This window comes from Lytechinus variegatus, chromosome 4 (assembly GCF_018143015.1).
Source record: "Lytechinus variegatus isolate NC3 chromosome 4, Lvar_3.0, whole genome shotgun sequence".
Lineage (NCBI taxonomy): Eukaryota > Metazoa > Echinodermata > Echinoidea > Temnopleuroida > Toxopneustidae > Lytechinus > Lytechinus variegatus.
In genome coordinates, this window is record NC_054743.1 from 57510791 (window position 1) to 57529235 (window position 18445).

General features: G+C 37.6%; 1 protein-coding gene across 1 annotated transcript in view; it reads left to right on the forward strand.

The window, feature by feature from the left end:
• LOC121413102 (dystrophin-like) overlaps positions 1-18445 on the forward strand; it is a 146587-nt gene that overhangs the window by 34772 nt on the left and 93370 nt on the right. Inside the window, exon 4 of the mRNA XM_041605867.1 lies at positions 4604-4696. Coding sequence (XP_041461801.1) covers positions 4604-4696 — 93 coding nt within the window. The remainder of the gene's footprint in view (positions 1-4603; positions 4697-18445) is intronic.

Genomic DNA, 18445 nt, shown 5'->3' on the forward strand with positions numbered 1-18445 from the left:
GACATTTTGGCCAGAAAGGTTATGAATGGAAATTAGCCTTTGAATATACTCATTTTTCTTATTGAGAATATTGATAAATTTAAGGTACATGTAGAAATGTTGAATCAATTAATGCATGTAAATGTGAAGCAAATTAAAGACACTGACATGGAATGGAAAATTAAGTGTTTTAGATGAATAAGATGAAAATATCAAAATCAAATGTGGCAGGGAGATTAGGGGCCTTTTCATACATGAATCTTGAATCATCATTGTAATGCTGGTTGCATATCGTCTTTACAATCATCGGACATTTCACATGGATATTTTGTACCGTAATTTGAATGAAACTTAACTGGAATTCACCTCCGGAGAGGAATTTGAATTCGTGATTGTGATTAGCAATTCGTGATTCTAATTTGGTTTCACACGTGCTAAAAATTCGTCATTAGCCTTATTTTTCACTGGATTCATCATTCAAGTTACGTTTTTTTTTTTTACTGTATGAAAGGGGGTCAGACTAAACAATCAATATTTCCTTTAATACCTTTGAAACCTGGGAGTGCATGTATTTCATGAAGCAAATGTGACGTTCACTGATTCATTTGCTCTCAGCCAATCAGGTGCAAGGATTTCAGTAGCTCATAACCAGTGTTGGTGAAAATCACGGATTATTTGTCTCATGAAATGCTCCAGTGGTTTTCAGAGATGTTCAGCTCAAACCACAGTAGCAAATTTGCAATCTAGTGATTTTGATGTTGTTGAAAATTAAAGGTCTTTCTAAATGGAGATCTGAAACAGCAGAACCAGAAGCAAATAATAATCAAGATGTCTATGGTATATTTGATTTGATATCCAAGAATTTATTTTTCAACATAAGCAAACATTTCACAACATAATGATTAACAAACAATATTATTCTAAGTAAAATCTATATTATAGGCCCTACTTGGATTTTTTTTAGATTGTCGAACCACATACATGTATATGAACTACAAAAAATGTATATAAAACATATACTAGTATCAATTGAAATGTGGAGACAGCCATGGAGCTTGAAATTGATGTACATGTACATGTAGGCCTCAAAGGATATAGGGGAGAAAACCAGACATATACTGTAGTTGTAAGACAAAGACACCATAGTTTGTGATATGTGCTTTGGAATAAGGTATTTGGTAGCAAGTCAGACATTTGAAATAATCAAGCAAGTATCGTTTTTAAGCAGGCATTGTTTATTTCTGTTTTTTTCTACAATAGTCATTGGTAGACCTGAAACAGTGTTGAAGATATCATTAGCTAAGTTAATAAGATTGACACGGCAGAATGCCGTTGCTGAGTAAACATGTACTATTGTACCGTGGAAAGAATGTGAGACATGCCTTCACTCTATGTGCAGGCATGCTCCATACGTGAGCACTCGCTTGTAATCATGATTTTCTTCTTATTATGAAACCGCTCATGTAGTCACTCAAACAGTTGTGTCGGACTGTCAGAACGTGAGCAGACAGAAGGGGGAGGGATGGAGAGCCTTTCATGAAGCAAGCAGTCGGTGATAGTCACTGGTAAATTTTCTCTGAGCCAATCACATGCAAGGATTTCAGTAGTTTATAACAATCAGTGAAAAAATGATAATAAATACGAACAATACTCGAGAAATATGACGGTAAACCTACAGGGGAGGGTGGGGGGGTGTGGAAATTGAAGATGTGATTAATTGTCATGCATAATTACAAGTGAATAATAACAGGCCTATATAAAAAGAGATTATCTCAGGCTTGTGCCATCACGTAGGGTTATGGCGTCTGCATGGTCTGGCAAACGTGTAACCCAACTGTTTGAGAAAAATGGCCCCCTATTAACTTCCTGAAACATCAGGTCCAGTTTACCTAGCCGTATAAGAAAAGGGCCCCCAACTTCTCGAATAGTAGGGTCTAATTTACCCGATGTTTCATGAAAATTGTAGCCAAATTCTTTAATAAATGGCTGGATGAACTGGATCCGACATTTTGGGAATTTACGGAGCCCTTTCTTTGAATGGTCGGGTTTCGTGATTGCCCAACCCAACGTGATGGCACAAGCCTTAAAGCCTGACATTTGCATTCATTTTTGCTTGATAAGGATTGATCTTTAATTGTTACGACATGTAGGGAGATAGAGAGAGGGAGAGAGTATAGATGTAAAAAGCGATGAGCATGCAGATACCTAAAGTGTCAGTATTGTCAGAGGCAATTTAATCATTGCAAGCACTCTGTAACTCAATTAGAAGATTAAATGTGTCCCAAACATATCTCGGAGTACACGATCGTATAAAGAACACAGTTAAGTTAGTTGGGCCTATTTCTTCCCTCACACAAATCTCTACTTGTAGTGTACATGTACACAAAAAAGTACAGTTGTTGTGCAGCAAACAATTCATTTCATGAAAAAGTCTTTAAAACCAATGTTAATTGCCTCCATATTATCATACAAATGTACATCTACTTCTGGTACGTTGAAATTAAGCTTTTTTGTGAAATCATGAAATCTTTGCTGAAAAACCGATAATTCTGATGATCACTAACACAAAAAGTCATATGTGAGACGGTCAATGATGGTCTTTATCATGGTATTAACCATACAAGCGTTATAATTTTCAATATGATGGTTATATTCTCGTCATAAAGTGAAAGCTAAGAGCAGTTGTACCACTGCAGTCAACAGTATACATACAAAGTATAATTTTCAGTACTTGACCTAAAGTTTGCTCATATCATATTACTCCCCCTTTTCCCCTGTCTCGGCTCCAATCCTTTTCACCATGCACTCTGTGAATCAGAATTTTCAGATCAAATTCACGAAAAAGCTCTTGACTTTGCAATTACTTTACGAATCGAGAAGAGATTTTTTGGCAAGATCGAGATTCCTCGACCTATCCAGGGATTTATTGCATCACTGTAATAAAGCTTTGTTTAATCCATTTAAACCCAGGCACTGAAGATTCAGCTGTGTAAAGTCAAGTTAATGTAGCAATACTTGAAAGATTGGTATGTTGCCAATTTGCAGTGTCTGTGCAAGAACACCTTAGCAAAACATCTTTACGTACATTGTCAGTGCTGAAACGTCCTAATACACAATGCACTTATGCATGCTGCTTGGGGCGTTTTTGTGGTTTCCATTTCTCTAGGACGCACTGTATAAAGCTTACATTATGTTTATCTACAGTAGATCTGAAGACACTTTTTGGAAGAGAATTATAGTAGAATCAAATGACAAAGATTCTGTCATTTAATCACCCATGTGTTGTAATAGTGCGCGGTTAAGGGGATTTTGATGGTTGCATTTGAAAAATTGGTTCGAAATCGGTCTGCCTTTGCGTCAAATTTGGAAGAAGCAGTAGTCATACAGTACAGCTAAAGCAGTATACACATACATGTAGATGGCTACTGTTGCAAAAGTTGGAGTCAACATGTCACATGCTCCTTTGGAGCTTTTCACTAAACTAATAGTTTATGATTTTCACTGATGGCTGTTATAAGCTATTGAAATCCTTGCATCTGATTGGCTCAGAAGAAATTAGTCAGTGAAAATCACAGAATTGGAGCTTCATGAACACTCTCCAGTTTTCTTAAACAAACAAGTACATCTTGATCTGCTTAAAGGGGAAATTCACCCTTAAGAAAAGTCTGATGTAAAAAAATACCAGAAAAAAATAATCAAAAATATAGGTGAAGGTTTGAGGAAAATCCATCAAAGATTGAAAAAAGGTTATTAGAATCTGAAGTTTTTGATTTGTGACGTCATATACGAGCAGCTGCCCCATATGTTGTGTAATATAAAATGCATAAATTTCAATATTTTTCATGGTTTATGATGAATAATTGTACATTTTCTTTCAGGAACTGGTGTGATGTATTTTTTGTTAAAAAATTTGTTAGATTTTTAGAGAAAATAATGTTTCATTATGTAGACTCTTTGTATTTACTATGCGATATTTGGGGAAGCTGCTTGCATATGACGTCATAAATCAACAAATTAAAATTCCAATAACTATCTAAATCTTTGATGGATCTTCCTCAAACCATCACCAGTATTTTATTATTTTTTTTCTACTATTTTTACATTAACTTTTTGTCAGGATGAACTCGGGGTGCTACAAAACTCTTTAGAAGCAGTTGCCCGATCAAGCAAATAAATTTTTAAAAAGTTGGAATATACTTGCCCAAAAATCACTGAAAAGTTATTTCACTTGCCCGAAAAAAATCACTGAAAAGTTTTTCCTCTTCAAATGAAAGATTTGTGGTTTTATAAACCATTGACCTTTTTCTCTCTTTTGACATCAACTGATCTATTTTGTTATTGCATTTTTTTTTTCCAAAGTGATTTAATCTTGCCTGCCATGTCCAAAATTAAGGTCAGCATATCATATAGACCATAATTTTGGTCATTCTACTATGAGAATTTTGCTTTCCCAATTCAGTCAAGAAGTTTTGGTCTTTACTTCAAAACACTTGCCCGACTCTAACTTTTACTTGCCTCGGGCAAGTGCTTACATAGCACCCTGGAACTTCTCCTTTTTAAAGTTGATGATTGATACATGATGATAATCTGGTAGTAAATTCAAAAATTTTGTTCTCTCTTCTAGGAATCCAAACCACCCATTCAGGACTTATATTCAGACCTACGAGATGGAACACACCTCCTTGCTCTACTCGAAGTACTAAGCGGACAAAAATTAGTAAGTTTGATTTGATTTGGTGTTTAAAAATTCTGGTTGTATTTTTTTGTGAATAGATACTGCAGAGCTGCCAAGTAGTACGGATTTTAAGTATTTTGTACTGAAAAATGAGAAGAATACTGAGGATTTTATGCATTATACTGATTTCTAAATTTTCTGTTTTATGTGTTGTCTTATGGTATTTCATTGAAAATACTGATGTCATTATCAAAATACTGATTTTCAGCTTTGAAAATACTGAAATGTTCTTTTTCAGGTTGGCAGCTCTGATACTGTCTAAACGCATGAGGTAGTCTAGTGCTTAATTACTCTCCCCTCGGAGAGATATTGTGGACCTATTCCTTTAGAGTAAACTCTAAGGCCCGTATTCTGAATTCGGGTTTAACTGAAACTCAGGTTTAAAGTTGTGGTTTAAAGTATGGATAGCCAGTTGTTACATAAATCACTAATGGTAGAGATATCACATTTCAGCTCATTTGGCTCTCAAATCATTCATAATTGTCGAGGAAGTATAAATAGATGATTGTCATCACCATCGATGAATCAGGAAAGAGCGCAGTAAACATAAGAAACATATACTTTATAAAAGCTTTGAAACATTTGGCTTCCCATAATATTAGACCATGGTCTAAGTTAAACCTGACTCTATAGGGTTATATTCTATGAAAATGAACATTTTTGGGAGTCTACATTCTATCTAGTTTGGAATAAAAATATTTGTCCTTCGATTATGAATTTTCCCTTGTAGGTGAAGCAATTCCTGTGATCCTTGTTTATCAGCAGTGCAATAAAATACAATGATTTATTCATGAGAAGCACAAAGCAGCCTTGACATTCAGCCTCGGAGATATAAATAAACTTAAGATTTCCTCTGCATCTCTCTTTCGCCAGGGGAGAGTTTCATGAAACGTAAAATCACTGACCAATTTGCTCTGAACCAATCAGATAGCTTATAACAATAGTCAGTAATATAAATTCAAGATTTTCTAAGCATGCACCCCTATTTCACCAGGGTAGTTTTCACGAAGCATTACAATCACTGACAAATGTGCTCTGAGCCAATCAGATGCGAGGATTTGGCTAGCTTATAACAATGATCAGTCAAAAAATCACTTAATGTTTGTTTGTGGAATGCTCTCCTGAACTTCTATTGACTGTTTTCAGATCGCCTAAATATTGTGAAATAGGGGCGGATTCATCTTCAATGTGATTATACATGTATCTATGTATTTTATTTATGAATCTTTTCAGGACCGTTATTTGAAACAGTGTTTTGTACTGATCTTTTGTATTTTCCTGAATGAATATATTTCAATCAGTTTAATCAATCTTCTTTTGGAAGGGTGACTCCATCAGTAACTGGTATACTAATGTCATTGGAGACCCGAGACATAATTTGTATACGAATATTACAAACATATGAAAAAATAAGCACTATATCAATTTAAATCAGACAATCTCAAACAAATAAAAAGAGAACATAAACCAACACAATGGAACAGCATGGACATTGTTAACTGGCATGTAAGGCGAATATTCACACTCATGCTTTATAAGATTGTTGTAAACTTTGATAAATGGTACATGGCTCTATTACAAAGCTATTATATATAAAAAACGCTAAAATTAAATGCAATCCAAACCGACTCCATGTGCCTGTTCTATTACAAAATATTAAAATTAATCTCAAATTGTGATATATCTGTTTATTTAGTTAAGAGATATGACTTTTAGATCAATGTTAATTTGAGTTTGCTTTTTAATCTATCGTAACTCTTTGAGACGGGTCCCTGACTGATCAAATTCGTTACTCCTCCTATTTCTACCTTCCTTCCTTCATACCACTTTTCTTTCATCATCTCTTCTCTTCCTCGAACTCTCTTTCCTTTCCCTATGGAGCACGCGTGCACCTGTATGTGAGTTAATACATGGTTTAGGGCTACAAGCATCCTGAGAATGAATTTACCAAGGATGCCGCTAAATTCTGAATGTGAATATCTCCTCCCTTCCCTTTTTATCTTCCCTCTCCCCGTCTATTCTCTCCAATCTCCTCTTTTCCTCACTCGTTCTATTTCCTTTCCCTGTGGAGCACGCGTGCACCTGTATGTGAGTTGATACATGGCTTAGGGCTACGAACATCCTCAAAATACACAAACGATCCCGTTTTTTACTCTCCGAGCTTCTTCTACATAGGTATAGCCGAACCAATGCTCTGTTTTCATCAGCCCATGTTTTGAAATTTGGCCTGTTATTTCTGGTTCAGCTAAGGCAGCTCGTCAAAAGTCTGTGCCACATAAATATGCTTCTTTTATTGGCAGCTTTCTCCATCATTTTGTCTATTATTATACTGGAGGATACATGTAGGTATTGAAAATCCCTTTGCAGAATTCTTGGGGGGTGGACACACTTCTGAGTTTCGGACAAGATGTGGAATTGTCCTTGCCAGAAATTGCTTGAGATCAGCAACCTACTGCCCAAATCTTAAAAATTGGATATGATTTAACGATGGGGATTTTCTGAGGCTGGCTTCATTATTTTCCAGGAGTCTTTTGAGCATTCTGTTGGTAAAACTAGTTAGGTGGATACTATCAAACTAGTTTAATGTGTAATGAGAACTGTCGAAGTGGTCTTGGAAGCGAACTTCCAAACCAGTTTTATAGGAAAACCACCTCGCGATGTAGTTTTCAAGATCACTTCGCCTCATTTAACTGGTTTTGGCAGAAGTGAGGACACAACCATTCTTTGGGAAGCAATCTTCTCACATTTTGAGTGCGCTACTCCACATTTTGTGTGTAGAATGTGTACAGCGTGGTTTTAAATTTTACATGAACCTATCACCCTCACTGATACCCTTTTCATAAACCTATCCTCCAATTAGCCGCCTAAGAGTAATGCGGATAATTCAATAAAAATTGCATTCACAAACTCAGAAAATAAGCCGCATTATTTTTATGCCCCCTCCAATGCGGTTGTGTTGGAAAAGGGTGACCTTGTGACCGCACCATGGCAATTATCCGCATTATTTGGAAATGCGTTCATAAACTCAAAATCTTGTCCCGATGCTGCTATTATCCGCATAATAGCAGCATCAATGCGGATAACTCTGGTCCTCCTCCAATTTTACGACCAAATTATGCTGCTATTAGCCGCATAATTGGGTTTATGAAAGGGGTATGAGAACGTTCCCATAGCAACAAGCCACTTTTCTTGACATGGTTTTGAAAACCACTTTGGGCTGATCAAATGGGAACGCTAGCAAAGCGATGATCTTCCAAACTGATTTTCTGAACCGATTTCCAGTAAACTAGTGTTAGAAAGTATAATGAGAATGGTGTCTTAATCCTCACGTTCACGTGAGAATCCCAAACTTTGCCTGATGGAAACAGGTTTTTAAACTGCAGGTTTTTTTTTTGTTTCTTGAGATGGGCTGATCATGTTAAGATCTCAATATCAGGCTGATCAATGAAGAACACTGTATGGATGCGTTATCTTGATGCATAGAATATGCAATGGATTCCAGCGCTTCCTCTTGCCATCTTATAAGATGAAAATATACTGTATGAGTAAAATACCTTTATTACTTATTGTTGCTTTTGTTTATCTGAAGATATCATTGTTCTTGCGATAGAGCTTTGAAGATGAATCATGAAAAAAATTACTGTGAAAGTGAATATAACGCCAAATAATATATTTCTTCATTATTTTTATCCAATGGGGCATGGTTAGAATCTTGTGATTGATTGCAATATGCCCGTATCATCCCGTTTCTTGGGATTGATTGGTGACACGATTCTTGCAACAAGGGGAACTTAACTGATTTGCTAATTGCTAAAATCAATCTATCAGTTGTATAAATTGTGACAAACATTTGCAATTGATCGCAAGTGTTTCCTTGAAACACCCCCATAATTACTATTGTGAATTGTTGATCCCCTCATACAAAGCTGCACTAAGCCTCTGACGCATATTTAAGTGGAGTTGTATTCCCATCTCATACTATTTTCATGGATTCCTGCCAGTAGATATATTTTGAAGCTCCATGACTTTTGCTCTAGCGACAATTGCTCGGTTCCAAATACCACATACTATAAAGTCTAATGACCAACTTCAACCCGCGGATCAACACGATACCCTACCAACCTTAAGCCTAAACCCAACATAAAATCTTATTGCAACCCTAAAACTTTAACCCTACATCTTAAACAAAATTAAGCCTGGAGCAATTGTTGCAAGAGCAATTATTGTGTCACCAATGAAGGTCTGTCTCATCATGTAGCATCACTCTTCATTTCATAGTCCATCAAGTATGCTTCTTATCATGCTGGTTCAATAGATAGTCACCTACCAAGCATGAATGATGTCCTCAGACTTGAAAGGACTAAGGAAGGGCTCTCACCTGAAAATGCACCTGAATTCACCTCAGTAACGCATCTTTTCTTCATTTTCTGAAGTGTACATGTATACATACAGACATAGTTTTTATTATGTGATATGCCCTATATACTTTAAACTGACCAGTATCATAATCGAGGAGGAGGAGGAGAGGGGAAGAAGAGTGATAAGAGAGAGGGAATGGTGAGGAGCAGAGACGAGGGGGGTGTGGAGGAGAGAGGAGAGAGGAGAATGTAGAGGAGGAAAAGGAGGAGAAGGTGGAAGGGGAGGAGAGAGGAGGAGGGAGAGAGTAGAAGGAGGAGGAAGGATAGGAGGAGAAGGTTGGGGAGAGAGGAGGAGGGGAGAGGAGGAGGAGGGGGAAGGGGAGGAGAGAAGAGGAGGAAGGATAGGAGAAGGTAGAGGAGGTACAGGAGGAGGGGGAAGGGGAGGAGAAAGGAGGGACAGAGAAGGAGAAGGTTGAGGAGGTATAGGAGGGGGAGAGGAGAAGGAGGGGGAAGGGGAAGGAGAGGAGGAGAAGGTGGTGGAGGTATAGGAGGAGGAGGAAAAGGAGGGAGAAGGGGAGGGGGAGAGGAGAAGGAGGAGGGGGAACGAGAAGATGGAGGAGGTATAGGAGGAGGAGGAGGGGGAAGGGGAGGAGTGAGAGGAAGAGCAGGGGAGAGGGAGATGGAGGAGGTATAGAAGGAGAAAGACGGAGGGGAGGAGGAGGATGACAAGGTTGGGGAAGATAAGGAGGAAGAAGATGAAGAAAAAAGGACGATGACGAGAATTAAAGTTGTCCAAACTTAATTTTATGGAAATGAAATCATTCTTGATCATTTTTTTCATTAGATTAATGCCAATAATCCCCTAGCTACCATGTCTCTACATAACCTGAATGTCATGAGCTTGTTTCACCAAATCTGCAGAAAAACCTGTGGTATTGCTAGTTTAAGAGACACTTTGGTAAATCGTCGAACTGTGACTCTTTCTTGTTACAATCTTCAAATTTATATTCTCTTAACCCGATCTGTGGTGTACATCTGGCTTGAAGGAATGGCGTCTGACACCGGTAATCTACGGGTATTTCTCCCAGATCAGTTTCTGTCACTGCTGCTGTCTGATGGCTTCCACCATGTGCTGTTTCAAATTATCAATTTATTTGGGAGGTCAAGTTGAGTTTTCTTCAGCGGACCACTTACAGTTACTAGAGAGCCGAGTTCAGATGGGAGTTTTCTTCAGCGGTCCACTTTACAGTTGAATATAGAGCTGTGTTCAGATTAAAGGTTTCTTCAGTGGTCAACTTTACAGTTACTATAGAGCTGTGTTCAGATAAGAGTTTTCTTCAGTGGACCACTTACAGTTATGAGAGAGCTGAGTTCAGATGAGAGTTTTTGTAAGCTGTCCACCTTACAGTTACTATAGAGCTGTGTTCAGATAAAAGTTTTCTTCAGCAGTCCACTTAACAATTAATATAGCGCTGTGTTCAGATAAAAGTTTTCTTCAGCTGTCCACTTCACAGTTACTATAATGCTGTGTGCAAATAACAGTTTTCTTCAGCGGTCCACTTTACAGTTAGTACAGAGTCGTGAGTTCAGATAAGAGTTTATCATGAGAGAAACTATAAAGTCTTAAATTTTCTGTGCCATGGAAAAATGGAAAATTCAGGATAATACGGAACATGCATTTTAGAAAACAGAAGACCGGAGACTACAAACAAAAGCCCTAGCAGCTGAAATAAACTAGGAAATACGCTAGTATACAAATAGCGAATAGGCATGAGTACGATGGTGCGAGATTTCGCATTCGGTGAAAGAAAAATGCTCTATTCAATGAGGTGTTAGCCGAGTTGAATAGAGCTCCTCTTTCTTTCAACGAATGCGAAATCTCCACCATTGCACGAATAAGAATATTTGCTATTTGTGTTGTACTACGCCTCGGAATTTAGCGAAAATATGAAGATTTTTTTTCCTGCAGTAATATATGAAAAGGGAGCAAGAAAATTGAAAAGGGAAAAGCAAAATCCAACAATCGCACATGACCTTGGGTAGCATTGCGCATTTAGCCAGTAGGCTTATACGCATATTGTGCCTTCATTTTTCTGAGCACAATGGATTAAATCGTATTGTGACGATTGGCCTTTTATAACTGATCGTGAAAATTGTTTAACCATTAAACATTTTTGTACAATCAATGCAATTGCCACAACTGATCTGATATGATCTGATAAGATCAATACAAATATTCCACGATTAAGTACGACGTTTACATGTAAGTCATGGCGCAAATCGTGACAGTGGGAACTAGGGATTGGGGGCTCCGTTCTTGGTGATTTGGTTTATTTTTTCAATTTCAACTACCCTGGACAAGATATATTTCTAAGACACCGTTCTCATTACGCTTTCTAAAACTAGTTTACTGGAAACCAGTTCAGGAAACCAGTTTCGGAAATTGCTTTGCTAGTGTTCCCACTTGATCACACGAAAGTGTTTTTTCAAAATCACTTCATGTAAAGCGATCTTGTTGCTATGGAAATGCTCTCAGTGGGGTGACATGTCTTGCGTGAAATCCGAAACCGCAGCGTATGGAGTAGCGCGCTCAAAATGTGCGAAGATTACTTCCTGAAGAACGGTTGTGTCCTCACTTGGGCCCAAACCAGTTTACCGAGGCGAAGCGATCTTGAAAACTACATATACATCGCAAGGTATTTTTCCGGACTGGTTTGGAAGATCGCTTCCAAGGCCGCTTCGACCGTTCTCACTACGTGTTTAACTAGTTTCCAGTAAACTAATTTCAGGAACGTAGTGAGAACGGTGTCTAACTTTTGTCCATCAGCATTAGAATTCCTTCAACTGTGCTTCTCTGAACTTCCAAGCCAAAACCAATTTCTACTCCTCTCGTCTCCCTCATCATCTCTTTCTTGAATTCCTTTCACCACCTGGCATTCTTACTTGATATGCATATCTCAAAATCACCATTCCTTTTATTTTTATACGCCCGTCCTAGACGGGACGTATTATGGTATCACGCTCAGTGTCCGTCTTTCTGTCCGTTAGGTATTCTTTGTAAACGCGATAACTTTGGTTTGACTCAACGTAGGCTAATATAATTTGGTGTGTATGTTACTAGCATGGATTCCAGAAAGCCTCTAGATTTTGAGGGCAGAAGGTCAAAGGTGAAGTTGCCACCTTCCGCTTTTCTTGCTTGACCAATAACTCCATTTTCCCTGTTACAGGCGGGCGTATTATGTGCTTCCTTAGCGAAACTCTTGTTCATTCTTCCATGCATCCGCTCCTTTACCACATCTTCCTGTTACATTTGCAATCAATGTCCCAACCTGAACTCTTTCATTGACTCTTCTATCACTTTATCACCTTGTCTGTTAATTTCTGGTTTTCCTTTTGGGTCAGTACATTGTGATTTATTTATTTCCTGTCAAACCAGTGAGCCCTTTGCCTGAGATAATTTTTTGCTAAGGTCTATGAAAAGTAATGAACCATTTTGTATGTGACAGGTTTGTGAGCTTTCAGTTTTCAGAATATTTTATTCAGGGAGAATATCAAATAAAATAGTCTATTGTAAATTATCGCTCTTCAATATTCTCACATTCATGTTATGATATTTTTCTGAAATTGTTGAGCCTATATTTTGTGTGAAGTCCCATACATTAATTTCTACGTCAAGTGAATGTGACACCAAATGGTTCCAGTAAAACTTGTTTTTTTCAAATAACCAGAGTATTATATCAGTAACTCGTGATCTTTTTAAGACCAAGGTCCCGTAACACAAAGGTTAGTGATTAATCGTACGCTTGATTTCCATGATTGATTGTATATTGTAGTCAATGTAATCAGTCATTAAAGAAAGTTCTATGATCATTGCTATGCTTTGTGTTACGGGTCCCAGAAGACTATGACATTACATGGTGTTCTTTTTAACAGACATCCATTGTTATATTGTTCATTGTAAAAGTGACTGAATTTGCTCTCTTCTCTGGCCACCAGCTGATGCAGTGAGAGGACTGCTATCAAATATTTCATATGTCTTTTGATGTAATTTTATGTAATGATGTTGATATATCATTATATTACATAGGCTATGTAGATTCGATTCAGTGATAGGTCAATACACCATCACGTGACCATAGCTGCAAGGATCGCATTTGTTATATTCTAGGTTTCAACGTCACCTCAGGGAATATACGGCGTAGTATTTTCAATTGCGGCGTTATATCCACTAAGGTGACGTCACTCGCTGCATACAAGATGCGCAACAAGATAGTTTATTTGATGTACCGCTAGTGTTAACGCGTCGATTGCATGAAGAACGCGCTTGATATATTTTCAAAAAAAAAATCTATTATGACGTAGACGGATCAGAGCTGTAGCAAGAATTTCGCTCTTGAACCAGATGATGAATGCAATTTCTGATGGCGAATCCACATATACTATATAATATAACAGATATTGCCTGGTCTATTGTTTTAATAAATAACATTTCAACTCCCCTCCGAAGCTATATTTTTCCCTCGGGATAATATTTTCCCTCAGCGCTGCGCGCTTCGGGCAAAATATAATCCCTTGGGAAAAATATAACTTCGTCGGGGAGAGGAAATGTTATATTCAAACTCCAGGTAGGCAATATCTGTATAATATTGTATTTTTAAGTGCTAAATGACTTAATAGGATAACTTGAACATGTAATATATCTAGTCTTGACCTAAAGATGCAAGGTGCTATATGTACATGTATATAATATGTATTATTTTCAACCATTCATACTATCTCTATATGTTCCTTTATCCTATCATCTGCCATTCCAAATCCTGCTGGTCCTGATCCCCATTTTCATCTCAGATTCCATCTGTCATCCAGCATTCTCAGCTGGTTTGGGTTGAGCTGGTTAGAATCTTTCCCCAAAATCATGCATTCACACCTACCCTATCAGGAAAAATGCCTGTAAACTGTGAAAAACGTTTTCAGACCTCAAAATGATAATTAATGTGTTTACACTTGCCTCGGCATCAGCTTTTGGTTTATCTTGCACCGTGTTTACAAGCTGTCACAGCACTTGGTGCAGAATCAGCTTGCGTGGCAAACACCTGAAATAATCCGTGTACCAACTATAAATGTCATGATAAGGACAACGCTGGATCAGTGCGCTTACCAGTACATCATAATGGTAAAATAATGAAAACTGCGTGCCAATTGCCGATGCAGAATCAGCTTTCTGTTTAAACGTAAAAAAAGCTTATTCTGCATCGGCTTGTGGTTCTGAATCTATTAATTTGGTGGTGCACGATTGCTGATTCTGCTCTGAGAGCTGATGCAAGTTAATTGCATTTACACGCAGCAAAAATTCAGATTCTGCACCGGCTCGCGGTTCTGAACGGCAAGCCGATGCAGTGTGTAAACACGCATTTTTTCTTCAAGTTTTTTTTATTGGGCGCCTGATCAAATGATGAGGATGGAATTTCCGATAAGAAAAAAACCTAGATATTTCTGTTGAATGGGAAGGTGTGCATGTTCCACCCAGGTATTTATTTTGAACAGGGAAGGTACCAATGCTCCCTCTCCTGATGTTTGAACATTTCCTCATCAATTGGATTACCCCTGGTGCACCAGGATGGGTTACCACCGACATATGTCATTTCTTCTCCTGGGGAGCGTTTCATGAGGCAAACAGTCATTGATTTTCACTGACAACTTAGGTCTCGGCCAATGAGATGCAAGGATTTCAGTAGCTTATAACAATACTCTGTAAAATTACTATGAATATTTGTTTTTCGTGAAACGCTTCCCTGGTGCTACGAGATGGGTTGAAACCAACATATGTCGCATTTTCCTGGATTCATCCCAAACTCTGTCCCCTCACTGAGCTGTTCGTTTGATTTCTGTCAGTTATCCACAAAAGTTTTGTTTGCTCAGGAGAGCATTTTGGAAATAATAATTAACCAACCTAACAGACTAAGTCATAATTTGTTTACCTTGACAACCTATCACAGCTTGTCATTCAGCGTCCCTTGCTTCTTTTGGGTTCTGTAATTTGCAGTTTGACCTAGAGAATATGAACTGTCGGTATGCATTCCAAAATTTCCTAGTAGGAGCTGTGGTTTTATATAATTAATCTGAACTATGATTGCTTTCCAACAACATTTATATTATAGTAAAATCAAATTAGCTTTTCCTGCCGTTGGTGTGATATCATTGTCACCTGACAAAATTAAACCAAACTCTGATTATCATGTTCTGGATGCGTGCCGGAGAACTTCGCCAGGGAAAAATGAAGAGGCATAGTTTGAAAGGAGTATAAGAGTTAGGGCGAATATTCCACAAAATGAAGATTTTGTAACCTCGGTTCTGATTTGAAATCACAGTGATAAACTGATCCCTAAATAGACTTAAAGGATACCAAAACCTAAGAAAAGAAGCAATCTTATTGGAAAGAGTAGAATGAGAGGAACAATTTAAAAAAGGTTTCATCAAAATCGGTTATGAAATAAGCAAGTTATGGACGATTAAAATGTCTTGTTGTACTTACTATGTGGATCCTCAAATTGGCAAATGTGCTTCAAAATGGCTGATTTTGTGGACAACTCTCCATTTGTTTTGTACACATATTTTCAGATTTTCTCCTTTATTTCACATATTTCATATTATTTCCTCCTGACCTTGACATATATGGTGTGGATTATATCTTCCCATAACATATGTTGTGCTCAAAAGGAGGCAAGATGCAATTTGAAAGATAATGAGGAAAATCTGAAAATTTGTGTACAAGACAAATGGAGAGTTGTCCACAATATCAGCCATTTTGAAGCATGTTTGCCAATTTGAGGATGCCCATAGAAAGTACAACAAGAGTTTTCAAACTCCCATAACTTGTTTATTTCATAACCGATTTTGATGAAACTTTTTTTAAATTGTTCCTCTCATTTTACTCTTTCCAATAAGATTACTTCTCTTCTCAGGTTTTAGTTCCCTTTAATGGTGGAGGCTGAAGTGAAAATGAAATTATAATTGAGAGAAAAACAGAAACCATCTGCTTCCCTTCCTATTTCATGCATTTGCTACATATACATGTAAACAAGCTTTAACTCCTCCCCAAATTAGGAGGCCAATTTACACTGCAGACAAGGAGAGTCAATGTCAAGTCACGTTGGAAATAAATTTTAACTTAGCCTGAATAATTCTACGCAGGTGAAAATCCCTTGTATATATTGTATAAATCAATTTCATAAAAGACATACGGATTGAATAACACTTTCAAGTATCCAAGGTATCCATATTGCATGCACTCATATCATGTTTTCTCATTTTTAATGACATAATGGATTTTTTTTGTGAAGGGTTTTTGTTTACAGTCGAGAAATCAAATCAGTTGTGAAATGACATGTGAGACGGAAAGAAAAGTACCAACTTGAACCAATCAATCATTTCACATCCACACAGGTGTTATCATGAAGAATGCGATATGTGCCAGCACAAAAGTGCAATCATTTCATCCAGTGGGTGGTTATATTTTTCGCTTGGTCTAACTATAGTCTGATGTGCAAACCCTTCACTCGAGTAACGGGTCTGAATGTGCATCCTATAATGCCTTGTTTACTGCAGGCCCTCTATGTATATGTGCTAGTCTTTGTATGGAGACCCAGGTGTAAGAACAAGGTGGTTGCTTTTATATGTTAATTTAAATTGTGAGCGCTTTGGGCCATTTGGGAAAAGCGTGTTACAACTTACAAGTATTGAGTATTATTATTATTTGTTGATCAATGTGTCAATCAGGGTCTGTGCTTGCGTACTTGTCTAACTACAAGCAGGTGGAATATTTCTCAGGTAGTGTAATACATGTAGTATACCACTTGGGCTAAACGCATTTGGCGGTATTCTGATAGCTATGGTTTCGGGTGTGTTTATGCTTCCATTACGGGGACAGAATCAGCAATTTCAAACGTCGATTCAAAACGCCGATCGTAAACGTGGTTCTGGGAGTGCTGTTTATGCTTAACTTTTCAGAGCAAATCATGATCTCCAGCTGGCTTTGCATCGTAAAGTGAGGTCAAATTGGGCGCGCCTTTTTTCGAAAGTTTTTTTTCCGATTGTTGTTATAACGTGGAGATAACATGGAGCAATACGACTGTATTTGCCCACGGATTTTCATCTCACCGGAAGCATGTACCAAATGACGTCATTTAAACACGTTTACTATCGTGGTTCTGTTTATACTTCCCCAGAAAGCCTGATTCTGGTCAAATGACGTTTACAAACGCACCTTTTTGTGAGTTTACGATCAGCGTTTTGAAACAGCGTTTAAATGAAAGTAAGCATGGACGCAACTGTGTTTTGGACTTATCACGTTTGGAAATGCTGATTCTGGCCTGAAAAGTAGAAGCATAAACACGGCCTTAGTTAACCCTGGGTTAACTTAGACCAAACTTTTGTGGAGTGCCAGTTGTCAACTAATTCACCATTTAATTTAATACATGTAACTATTATTATCCTCTTACAAAAAGTTGTGGGAATTAATTGAGTAATGAAATGGGGAGAAAAGGAAGATACAAAATCAGGAATTTTAATGAATTTATTGATACATTGCTACAAATATGGAATAAATATTATAGAGCCAAGCATTCCATAGAAGTGCGGCGCAAAATTCTGTTTAGGGTAGGTTTAAACCTAGGTTTAATCATCAGTGTACCTACCATTTGGTCTCCTATCTATTTGCAATCAATGCGTACATGTACACCACACTTGGTATAATACCCAATTAGCCTTATTCTCATTTAGTCTTATTTTCAGTTGGTCTAATTTCTCCCTTGTCTACAATACGCCTATTATAATTATTTTCCACTTTGTCAACTGAAAATTTGGTTTATAGACAAACCTTATATATTAAGTGATGTTAGGCCAAGTGGATATTGGATGAAATGGGTAAACCCGCCCAAACCCTGCATAGGAGTGCACCCAACCCATGGATGTGAACATATATACCTCATAAATGTACAGTATGCACACCCTCCACCCCTTGGGGAGCAATTTGGCAATGACTAATCAAATTTTCATAGAGGAAATTGTGAAAAGAATGTATGTGATCTGTAGTTGATGTGAAGATGCTCCCTTAGATATTATATAGACGTTGTATGAACGATCTCCACTCCCTGGGGAATATTTCAGAAAAAGGAATCCAGTCATTTAAAAGATTGGAATTCCGATTCTTAAAAATGTATGTGATCTGTTGGAGATGTGAAAATGCTTCCCATGCACATTATCTGTAAGCACATCCTTCACTTCAGGGGTAACTTTTCTGCAAAAGGAATCAAGTATTTGATATTGGATTCTGAAAATAATGTATGTGATCTATAGTAGATGTGAAAATACTACC